The following is a 13,079-nucleotide window of genomic DNA, read 5'->3' on the forward strand; positions in this document are numbered from 1 at the left end:
ACAAAAACAAAAACAAAAACTAAAATAGCCCCCCCAATTCGTTTATCTCGCGCCGTCTCTCTGTCTTGTTTTAGATCCCAATTTTACCACCTAATTCACCCGGTAAATCTTTCCTTCCTCTTCTCACTAATTTCACTTACTTCAAAACTGTAAATTTTATTTATCTGAATGTTTAATCCAAATCCAATTTCAAATCTTGTTCTAACTGAATTATTATCATTATTATAGATATTTATTATTCTTTTTTATATAAAATACTGAATTCTCAGATGGATTTAACTGCTGTTAATTAATTTTAATCTAGATGTTAATTGTAGCTTATTTCTGCTGACCGTACTTTAAATCGGTGTAAAATGTAATGTAGTTTTAGTTTTAGTAGTAGTAAAAAGTTGCCTCATTTTGCGGTTATTTTTCATTTATTAGGGTTTACTACTTATTATATTTCATCATTGATTTTCATTTAATTTTATATATAAATAAATAATACTAAAAAGGTTGGTTTTTGTATATGGGGTTTTTGATAATATGTGACAGTAAAATATTGTACACATCCTATGGTTAGTAATGAATTGACTTTAATGAATTTTTTTTCATATTCAAAAGTATGCTCTAATATGTGCATCACAGTAACAAATTTGACATGGTTCTCCAAATGTTTTTTTTTTTTTTTAAAATCGGTAACGTTCTCAGAAACGCAATCTCAAACACCCACGTATCTGATCGTTTTAATTCGATATTTAACCTGTAGGGTATTCTGTATTACATTGATCACTTTTTCTTGCCCAAGACCCGTCTAGTTTATACATTTAAGGTCGGGCCGACAATATTAAAAGCTAAATACAATAAAGTAAACCATGACTAGTTTATGTCGTAATTTTACTAGTATTGGTAACTTTCAGTGTGTTTTATGTCTAGTGTATTATACTGCTAAGCACGTGTGTAAAGTGTAATTTCCTGAAGTTGATATGTTAGTTTTTTTTGGAAATATTGTTTTTCTTGGTTTGGTTATTTTTAGAAACCATTATCTTAGTGGTTTTATGTATTTCATTTGTTGCCAGGCTAATTTAAGGAAGTTGTAGAGGGTTTATTTATCAAAGTATGATTAATTCGGAGATTAAGACTATTGAGCTTGGGGCTAATGTAGCTGGTGCAACAATGTTTCATAAACAACCAGTTTTAGCACCGAAAAAGATTGCATTGAGAGATGTGCAGAACAATAATAACAACTTAACACGCGAGCCCCTTCAAGAAAGTTTGCTACCGACTGAGGGACAGTCGTTTTTGGATGCATCGAAAACAATTGGAACTAAAAGGCTTACACCAGACTATGCTTCACCTTTATTGAACAATAATGGTGCACACGAGCCTTTAAGTTATCCGCGTAAGAAGTTTGAATTTGAAGGAAACCGAGGAAGAACTGTGGGCAGTACTGAAAAGATTGCAGGGTATCAACAATCTGCAAGTTTACCCCAAGTAAGCCACTTAAATGGGAAGAGTCTGCATTACGGTACTTCAGTGACCCAAACCCCAATGGGTTCGAAGACATCTGTTGCTCGGTTTAAAGAGTCTAGTGAGGATCAAAGGACAGACCGGTTTATCCGCTTGCAGAATTTTATCAAGCAGTGTGACGGGTCTAATAACAGAGAGAATATTCAATGTAGGTGGAGTCATCTATGTTTTTGTTATATGTAACTTTTTGTAAATTAGCAGTTGAAGCTCATATATCAATGTGTTGGTTTTGATCTTTATGTTTTTTTGTGATCTTACAGTTCTCCTGCGTTTATCACCCTCAGAGCTGAGCAAGCATGCAGTTGAGCTAGAGAAAAGAGCGATTCAGCTGACAATAGATGAAGGTAAGTGTTTAACTGCAACTCCCTTTTTCTTATACTTTTTGTTTATCATGTAAATAAAATAAACGATCTTTTGTAAACAAATTGGAAGCAATTTAAAAGATCGAAACATAATTTGTAATTAAGAATATAAGATTGGTCCAAAAGAAAATGAAGTGACCCATTAAGAAAATGAAAACGGGCCCAAAGAAATAAAATGGCCCGTTACTATTATTTGCACGCATTTCCGTACCTTTGTTTTTAATATATATATATTAATGTGAAATCGTTGATTTCTCTAAGCAAGTGAAGGTTCTGATTTTAGACTAAAATCAATACTAATATATGATGATGATGACGAACAATTTATGTGCTTTTGTCAGATAAGCCAACTTCACAAATGTAAAAAGAGTAGAGAAACCTGACAGTGGAAGTCTTTATATTGTTCTTTTTTAGTAACCGGGTCCTTTCCTGACTCCTGGGTTCTACGTTCTAAATGTTTTCTGTTTGTAGGAAAAGAGATGCAACGAATGCAAGCATTGAATATTCTGGGGAAGTCTTCGACAACCAGAAATCAAATGCCAATAGCACAACCCATCATCCCACACAAGAACTGAATTCCATCTGCAAATAGGTTGTCTACTCGTTTTACATGACTAGGAAATAGTGGCCTTTCAGCGTCAGAATTTCTAGGTATATTTACGGTTCCTATGTCACACTTTTGTTTTAGTTTTTTTTTTATTAATTATTGTTAGCAAATTTTGTATCTTACAAAATGATTTCACGCAATATTTAATGTTAGTACTACTTTTTTTGCTGCTGTTTAGTTGTTGCTTTATAGTTCTTAATACTCATTTGACATTGTTTGTGCTCTACCCTTGCCATTTTGTTACTTTGTTACATGAGCTCAAATTACTTCAAGCATTCTTAACTGTAATTTGCGCGATTTGTTCTGAAAATATTTTCAAATAACTTTTGGTGTTTTAGTTATTTACCAATGTAGTATGGTCATCTCCTATTTCCAACTATTAGTAGTTGTGAAACATTTAGCTCGAGAGATGTCTTAAAGAATGTATGTTTAGCTTTTTGGTGGACAAAAACACCATTTGATATTTTGAATGCTTATTTACATCAATCCTAGATCAAATGTTTGTCAAATTTTCCGATCAATGCATGTATATCAAATTGATAAGTCTTGGTGACCAACCCGAACATATTATGTTTATTCAAGTCTTTGTGAAAGAGAAATAAGAAGCCAAAACTTGTATCAACTTATTTTGATCGATCGACGATAGCTATTTGCAAATTTAGCCAAGTGTACCTTAATATTAGATAAGATTTATACTACCGTCGATTGTCGTTACCACATGGGCCCAATGCCCCAATGTAATATAGATTTTGTTTGGTGATGTTTTCTTATGCAAGTCATTTCTCGGCCTAGTTTCATTTGGCCCAATGATTTCTTTTAAAACTACTATCTTTGCATTATATCCCAAAAAGAATTACTCCAATGGCCAATGGGCGATAAATAATATTCTGAAAATCTGTTTGTTAAATATGTATCTCGTTTCTCGTACACAGATAGTATACTTAGAGCCTCTTAAGACCCTGAGTTACTCAGATACGTATGATGTGATCGTAAGGTATATATGAAAAAAACCTTACAGGCTTGTCATTCTAGAGAGTCGAACTCAAAACCTATAGGTAAAAACTAGAGATGTCACCTCACAATCTCGAAACAATTGTTATTGTGCCTTATATGCGGATAATATAGTTAATACTGAAAATCTCTATGGAAATTGTTAGAGAGAAAAATAGAGTATTTTAATATAGAAAATTAAGAGTTTTCATATAAATTGTAAATATATACAGTTTTATTTATTTAAGCTGCATGGAGGGTGTTTTTTGTTTTTTTATTTCCGAAACAGAAAGAGGAAAAAAGTTGTATTTATAAATTAAAACGGATAGTACATATTTTATAACTTGCTTTTTTTTTTAGATATTTCCTTAAAGGGAAATGATTTTCGTACCACAAATATTAATAAATTTACCACACAACTTTTAAAACATACGGTATAAACCATTAAAACATATATGTGGTAGATTTATTAATATTCGTGGTACATAAATCACTTCCCTTCTTTAAAAACTTTTTTTGCTAGGCATCCGCACGATTGCTGCAATGATTGGTTTTTCAAAAGCATTTCTGCAAATATAAATTCCATGAGAATATTCCAACACATCAAAACAAACAAACAATTGATAGTTTGAAAATCTCATCAAAACCCTAAAATCAAAGAAGCACAAATTTGAAAATTTGTCAAGTGGTAAGAAGTCAAGAGGAAATCTCCAAAAAGACAAATTCGTCAAAATATGGCAATTCAGACTTATCCCTTTTATCGAAACCGTTGTTACTATTTTCTTTTAGGACAGATTAAATCAATGGTAACATATCTAAAATAAATTGTATATTGTACAATTTTATATTTCCAAAAAAGTACAGTATAGTAATATACCTTAGGATGTTCATTTATAGTTGATGTTAATTTATATTTGTAACAAAGGTTCTCTTGTAGTACTTTTGCCTACAAGACATATGATAAGATGCATTTAATGAACTAAAAGGTTCTAAACATATAACAGATGAACAATTGATATGTGATAACGAAGATTTCTATCATTTAGAAATGAGTAACCTTGTATGTTTGGAAAGGTCGACTTTATTTGTTGTCTTTAATCATGTGTCTTTTTGACCCATATTAGAAAAATCCTTGTGGATAAATGAAATAATTGAATAAGGGAATTGGCACCCGATGGAATATCAATGTGATATCGGAGTTTGTCACGCGTAAACACCACTCCAAACACTTTCTTGGTGTCGTGTGGCAAAGCTTTGTGGTAAACTTCATCACACGGTAATTTTGTCTTTTTGTGGAGTTTTATATATGAGGGGCAGAGTATGTTGTGTGGTGTGAGAGGTCAGTTGTCAATAAAATAATGAAATGTAGTAGGAGAAACATAAAAGTAAAGCAGGATTGATTGGGAGTGAAATATGAGAAAAACTAAAAAATGGGATGCCAACGCCCAACGCCCTGAGGAGGAACACTTAATAGTCATTTTAGTAGATCTCTTTTAAGGGTTGATCCGACACTTTTGTACAACCAATGCTTTCTTCAGACGCATAAGGATGGCGATGATTTCCATCACTTCTTAATATTGGACAACATGCTCTTCGATATTTGAGATCCGTGATCTTAAGCAAATTAAGCCATACGAATTATAATTGTCAACTTTTAAGACATGGGTTAAAATAAATGATATGACATAAATATGAAGAATTTGGTTGGATGATGTGAATGTTTAACTAATGTTCTTTACCTTTTTATACTTGCATCAAATGCAAAGTGGCCTAAGGCCCTTCCTTAGGCCCATACTTATAGGACATCGACCCTGTGTCCATGTTGCTTCCGATGCAGCCACTGGTTTAGACGCAATAAGCACCAGGCGCGTCTAGGACGATGTCTGGTGCTTTGTTCGGATGTTAGACGTGCGTGTTTGAGTTCATGTGCACTCCTCTTTAATTTTTTTTTTATTTTTTCCTATTTAAACAACACCCCTTATTCACATTTCACCACCATTTCTTCACATTTTACTTCTATCTTCCAGTTTCTTACTCAAAAACACATCTTTCTCTCAACATTTCATCAATCAGAATGCCTATAGGAGTATCAACAAAAACCTTCCAAACCAAAACCAATACCAACACACTGTCGATGATTTTGACGCGCTTCTAGGTTTGGGACCTCTTCCACCATTGGGATCTCCCCCGTCCATGTCGTCGTCTAATATGGCAGGGACCTCTAGCAGCTTTGGTTCGATGAACCAATCATTTTCGAACTTGTTAGGTTCGCCCCTGGTTAACAAACAGTTTCAACAGTTCATGTCGATATAACAATTTCGTGAATTTCAAGCTGCGAGTCAATCCTACCAGAGGCCAGTAGGTGAGACTTCTTCTCAACTGACACAAACTAGTGTTGCCTCTGCAGAGGAAGAAGAAGTCCAAGAAGTTCCCGCACCGCCCAAACGAGTGACAAAAAAAGGGGTTGCTGCAGCCGAGAAGGCGAAGTGGTCCATGGACGAGGCAGTTTTGTTGTCTAGGGTGTGGACACATGCTTCACATGACTCAATTGTTGGTATTAGCCAAGATGAGACAATGTTTTGGTGTAAAGTGATCGAATGGTTCAACGAGGACCCCCCAGCTGGAGAGCGAAACAAGAGTCAGCTACAAGGGAAATGAAACAAGATCAAAAGTACTACTAAGAAGTTTGGAGCAATCTTGAAAAAGATGCAAGAGCGGGGACGACAGAGCGGTGCAGATGAGAGACAAGTGTACAATGCCGCTCATCAGCAGTATTTGGAGGTTCATGGACCACCCCGATTTCCGTATGAGACGTGCTACGAGGTGCTGAAAGTTTTCCCGCCTTTTGGCAAGAACACAGTGTTGCCAAACGAGGCATAGGTGATTATGTTGATTTGGGTGATGTAACAATCGTGATTTTTGACTCTATGATCATATGCACAATTTAACTAATTATTAAGTTAACCAATGTAGTTCAAGTGCAATTTGAGGTTCAATTCTGTGCAATGTGTACATATGGGTCAAATTATTAATTAATTTGAGACTTATGTGCTAGTCGTGGTCATTAGTTAGTGCTAATCGATCTTTCATTTAGATGATATTTAAATTAACTAGAAACATGAAATGGATCCTCCATGGGTCTCACCCAACCTATGACCCACCTAATTTACCCAACCTTATCTCTCCATATTCTTTCATCCTCCTCCTCTACCCATATCATTTCTACCTTCTCTTTCTCTCCCAAGAACAAACACACATAATCTCACTCTCTCTCTAGAAATTCACCACAATTATTGTCTTTTAAAGAAAGATTTATACAAGAAACATTATCATATTCATTTTATCTATAACATATCAAAATATTGAGTCTTCAAAGTGCAAGAATTCTTCCATTCGGGTCAATTTTCGGATTTGAGCATTGTGGAGGTTTTGGTAAGTGATTTCTAGCTCAAATTCATCATTTCAAGTTGCTAAGCATGCCTTTTAATCAAATCAAGGTGTTCATGGTGAAAATTTGGGCCAAAACCAATTTGGGTTCAAATTAGGGATTTCAAAGTTCTTAAATTAGGTCAAAATCATTTTGAGTCAAAGAATGATGTCATGAAACGAAATTCTTGAGGGGTTATGCTCAAACATGTTAGTTATGATTAAAAACTAGTCATGGAACTTCTCAAACCGATTTCTAAGCCAAAAATTGGGTTTTGGGTCGATTTAGGGTTGCAAATGGGTCAAAAACGGGTTAAGCATGCAAAAGAGGTTAAGGGTCGAATTTGTGAGGTAGGTTATGTTTAATTATGTTTGTATATGTTTAAAATAGAGTTTGAACCTTCCCAAATCGATTTTTGAGGTCAAGAATGGTTGTTTCTCACATCTGCACGTCGTGACTCCCGTTAGTCTTGTTAATGGCCGTTAGTATCTGAAGGGCGTGTAATAGCCGTTAGTCAATTGCCCCTGTAACGGCCGTCAGTCTCGTTAATGGCTGTTAGTATCTGAAGGGCGTGTAATGGCCGTTAGTCTCGTTAATGGCCGTTAGTACCTGAAGGGTGTGATGGCCGTTACTTTTGGTAACTCCCGTTAAGGACCGATTTTGATAACATTTTGAAACGTTTATAACTTTTGATCCGTAAGTCAAATTGAGCCATATGAACTATCGTTGGAATCGTATGAGAGTCTAGTTTCTTGTGATAACATCCATTTGAGGTGAATCTTACTCCATTTCTAAAAGTGTCGAGTCAAGTGTCTTGTTCATAGCTGGGAGAGTCATTGTAGCGTTTTTGGGGTTCTGACTTGACTTAAATTGACTAGACCGACTTGTTTAAGAGTTTAGAATTAACACTGATGACATTATGATATATCTTGATAGGTCGTGAACGTTTGGTGAACAATTGACGTTGTAGCCTATTCTAAACTTAACACTACAAGGCAAAGGTGAGTTTCGTAGCTCCCTACTCAACTGAGATTCGGGCTGAAAAGTGTACAACTTTGTGTGTTGACTTGTTTGAGTGTGCATTTATATGTTTGCTTTGATTTAGGACATGGTTCAATTGTGCATACGTTCGGTTTTCTTGGTTGATATCATTATTTCTTGTTCTTGTTTACCATGAGTATTCTATATACCTTGATGTAGTTCAACATGTGAATACACGTGTGAGGGTCTTTGATGGACATGGTTGTTATGGATGCATTGATTGATTTATGGAATTATATGTTGTGTGACGGTTTGTAAATGTGCAATTATGTGATTTGTTGTCTGGTTATTGTATGTGTATGTAAAGTTGTTATAGGTTAGTTGTGTATATATGGAGGACGGTAATGCCTTGAAAGGTTGGAGATGTGGTGGGAAGGCTGCGGGTGACCCTATATATAAGCATCAAAAGCCTTTCAAAAGTAGTATCGTACGAAGTATATACACATGGTGTTATTGGTTATGTGGGTACAATGAGGTGCATGATGTGCAAATAGGGTACAATGATGTGCAATTGGGTACAATGAGGTGCAATTGGGTACAATGAGGTGCAAGTGCAATAAACGAGTACTATACGTACTTGGCTACAATGTGGTACAATGATGTGCAATTGAGTACAATGTGGTGCAATGATGTGCAATTTAGTACAATGAGGTGCATGATGGTGCAATTGAGTACAATGTGGTGCAACGTGTGATTGATATTATTTGTTCTTGATCATTATGCGTGTTCTAGCTATTGTGTAGTTCGTTTAAAGGATACATGTGTGATTAGGTTGTACCATGAATCAACCTAAATTGAGTGCTTGTGCCTTTGAGGACTTGCTGTAAGCATGTTCCTTGCTCATTATCCTTGTTCATATTATGATTGGCTTTAGCATTAGATCCTTGTCATTCGCTCCTACGAACTCACTAACCTAGTGTTGACTTTGTTTAGTACACTTTTCAGGTATTCAAGATAATCCAAGATGTGTCGGTTGATTGATGCTTGTGCTACAGCTTGGGCTTGGTCTTACATGGATCCAGGATTCATTTGCCCCTATTTTGCATTATGCATTATGTACTTGTTTGTTGATGTTGGATTCACCGAATCCCCTTTATTTCATATAGTTCATTTTCTACGATAATCCCATACATACGCTATATCTTTTCGGTAATATTTCGAGCCTAGCTCGGGGTGTTACAGAATGGTGGCCCATGCGTGGTCGTAGAGAATTAGGCGATTTGACCTAGACTACGGCTTAAGTAAAAACTCTTCATATAGCATGCATGGTTAGGAATTTTAAATGCAATGTGAATTGTACGAGTCTTGTAAGTGTACACTAAGAGTTCGTAGGCAGGATCGTTATACATAATGATATGAGTACAATTGGACAATGTGTTGGTTTGAGATGAGTACTATGTGGTCAACGTGTTGTTTTGTGACGAGTAAAATGTAAACAATGTGTTATGTGGGACAAGTACAATGTGATGAATGTGATAACATGAGTACAACCGGGTTGATGCGGACAATGTATATGTTGTTGTGTGATGGTCAAGTGCATGAGGTCAATGTGGTTACTTGAGGTCAATGAGGTCATGTGCATATTGTTGGATTAAGATGATTGAATTGATATTGTTTGATGATTTAGGGCAAGATGAAGTTATGGCATTATTATGACATAATATTGTGGCAACCCTAAAAGAGCCTGATCAACTATTTTATGGTTACCCGGTATTATAACAAGTTAATGACATCACGGATTGCACACGTTTGGTTTGGAGATAATAAGGAACCGATATGCTTAATGGGAGTTGATGGGTGGAGGGTTAGCCGCTGGTATACCCTGAATACATACCCGGTCAATAACTAGGGAGCATATCGGATTCGGATTATACTTTAGACCACTTGTTTTAGTTGTTCCGTTGTGTGTTGTATTGAACATGAGTATGTGGTTTGGTGATGAACAATTATTGCGAACTTGGTATGATGACATCATACATAATGATTCCCCTAGAACATTAGTACTTTTCCCTTAGTTTAAAGATATGATTTATGTGTGACATGTTGGTACGAGAGCATTGACTACTTGTGTGACTAACATGTAAGAACTTTGAGACTAACCTTCGGGTCATAAACTTTAAGATCATTAATATGGTGGATACAATTAACCGTACCGGTAGGTGTTACCAAGAATTTATGGTGAGAAGTGGGGTGTTGTACAAATGACAAACCAGAGGAAAGGGGTTAGGAGAACTTTTGTGGCGGGTACTACTTAAGCCCGCAATGATCCTAATGTGATGACAAGTACATTTATCCTTAACGGTAATTATGCCACGATGTTATTTGATTCTGGAGCCGAGTATAGCTTCGTTCCTTCGATAGATATTTATTCTAGTGCCTTAAACTATGGGCTCGATATTGAACTGGACAATGGTGCTCTAACTAGACTTAGTCAAGTACTTCGTGATTGTATCTTGACTTTAAACGACTTCGATTTCTTCATCGACCCTATTCCATTCGATATGGGAAGTTTTGGCGTCATTATGGGTTTAGATTGGATGTTGACGATTAATGCGGCTATTGATTATGGTGAAGGTCTTAAGGGTTCTAGGTGAAACATCTGATCCTTCTAGTTCAAAAGTAATTAGTGCTAGCGCTACAATAGTTGAGTTGAAGACCATTCATATTGTTCATGACCTCCCCGATGTGCTTCTGGATGATTTATCTAGTTTACCGCGTCTCCTAACGTCGCATTGGTAACTAAACTCCTAATAAACTTGCCTTAATGGAGATGCAAGAGTTGGAACCTCAACCTAAAGAGCTTCAAGAGAAAGCGTTCATCCATCCTAGCCAATCGCCATGGGGAGTCCCTATTCCATTGCCAGGAAGAAGGATGGGTCTTTTATGATGTGTATCAATTACCGGGCATTAAACAAGCTCACGATGAATAACCAGCATCCATTTTCGATAAATGGGAGCTCATTTGATCAACTAGAAGGTGTTAATCCCTCCTTCAAGATTTTCCTCCGTTTGATTTGAGTCAACTGCGTGTCCATAAAGATGACATCTCAAAGACGACGTTTCATGCAAGGTGTGTGCATTTAGAATACATCGTTGTGGCATTTGGGTTGACTAATGCGCCGACGGTGTTCAGGGACCGGGCGAAGTGGCTGTGACGACCCAACTTGGAGAAGTTTGTCATTGCCTTTATAAATGATATACTTGTTTATTCGAGGATGAAGGAAGATCTTGCCGAACATTTACGCGAAGTGCTAGAATTGCTTAGAAAAGAGGAGTTGTATGCTAAAATCCTCTAAATGCGAGTTTTGGATTAGAAGCGGTCAAGAATTGGAAGCGTCGAGAGGGGCGAGAAGAAATTATCTTTCAAACTCTCAAGGACATGTTGTGTGATGCACCAATCTGGAGTCTTCCGGATGGAGTAGAGGATTTTGTGATATGCTGTGATACTTCAGTTCAAGGATTTGGGGTGTGTGCTTATGCAACGGAGCAAGGTCATTGTTTATGCCTCCCGTTAACTTAAAGTGCATGAGAAAAACTACCCCCACTCATGATTTAGAATTGGGAGCGGTTGTCTTCGCCTTGAAGTGTTGGAGACATTACCCTTATGGCACCGAATCCCCTTTATTTCATATAGTTCATTTTCTACGATAATCCCATGCATACGCTATATCTTTTCGGTAATATTTCGAGCCTAGCTCGGGGTGTTACAGGTGATTATGGTGATTTGGGGCAGTCGAGTGTGGACCCGGATGTGGATATAGATCGGTTGTTTGGAGATGACCCAATTCGGAGACCACCGGGTCGTAATGTTAGTCGGAAAATGTCAAGTGGTTAAGATGCCACTTCTAGCCGTGGTGGTTCGAGTGGGTCAGAACAAGCCTTGAGCAAGCTTGATCAAATGTTGTTGCTGCAACAAGAGCATATGAGAAAAATTGATGAAGATAGGAAGAAAATAGAGGAGGAGCGGAAGATGAGACAGGATGATCGCTTCCGAAAGCAGGTCAGGGCGGCGTTTAAGCTTCTGCAGCAGTCAATTCCCACCGGCATAGATGAAGACGAGTTGGAGCAGATAAGAACTATGTGTAAAAACCTCGTGGATAAGTACGGGTCGTATTTTAAGGATATCTAGGTTTAGTTTGTATTTTTAGTTTAATGTGTTTTAATTGTTAGGTTTAATCTGTAGGTTAATGTGTTTAATGTTTTATTTTTAAGAATTTGTAATGAATTTTATATTTTTTTTATAAGTATTGTAATGTGTTTTTTAATAATAAAATGTGTTTTAATTATAATAAAATGTGTTTTTTAATTTTTTGAAAATAAAAATGATATAATAAAATAATGGATGAATAGTGTTAGAAGTGGGGGTTATAAGGAGGGGGTGTTCTTGGTGTGTCTAGAAGAGAGAGAGAAACTGATAAATAGTGTTAGACATGGATTAGAAGTAGGTTCCTATAAGGAGGGGTCTTATAACCCCTCTACTTCTTCCTCATTTCTTCAACTATTCATCATCTTTCCTCTCTCCTAGACACCCCAAGAACACCTTCTTCTTATAACTCTCACTCCTTCCACTATTTATCTATTATTTTATTATATCATTTTTATTTTTCACAAAATTAAACAAACAACAACTTTTAAAACACATTACATTTATTTTAAAATCAAACATTAAACTAAAAAACAGAAATTAAATAAAATGTTAAATATCACATTATTATGAAATAAAAAACTACGCATCAACGTTGACGACCGTGTTCGGGAGGTTCCAAACATGTTCAATCAGAGCATTGCGGAGTTCATGATGAGCCCTTCTATCGCGCAACTTCCCGTAGTTACGAAGCTAGGTTGAACACCTTTCAGTCCATGTACGGGTTGGAAGAACAGTATTAGCTATCAACTCTTCTTCAAACTGTGTGATTGCCCGCCCGTTATCTTCAACGATCATGTTGTGCATAATCACACAACATAACATGATACGTTTTATCTTGTTTACACTGTATAGCCGCACATGTTGTTCAATAATCTGCCAACAACCTTAAAGTACCCCAAATGCTCGCTCAATATCCTTTCTTACAGCTTCTTGGTATCTTTTGAACTTGGAAGTTTTCGGGTCCATTGGGCACTTGAAAGACTTCACAAGAAAGGC

At 36.4% G+C, this 13,079-nt stretch overlaps 1 protein-coding gene across 1 annotated transcript; it reads left to right on the plus strand.

The window, feature by feature from the left end:
• Positions 1–2,649, plus strand: LOC122584698. The gene is made up of 4 exons (XM_043756746.1): positions 1–102; positions 1,059–1,657; positions 1,770–1,853; positions 2,343–2,649. Exons 2-4 carry the CDS (start codon positions 1,099–1,101, stop codon positions 2,444–2,446), a joined length of 747 nt encoding a protein of 248 aa, XP_043612681.1. The 5' UTR covers positions 1–102; positions 1,059–1,098; the 3' UTR covers positions 2,447–2,649.
• Positions 2,650–13,079: the final 10,430 nt, after the last annotated feature.

This window comes from Erigeron canadensis, chromosome 1 (genome assembly GCF_010389155.1).
Source record: "Erigeron canadensis isolate Cc75 chromosome 1, C_canadensis_v1, whole genome shotgun sequence".
NCBI lineage: Eukaryota > Viridiplantae > Streptophyta > Magnoliopsida > Asterales > Asteraceae > Erigeron > Erigeron canadensis.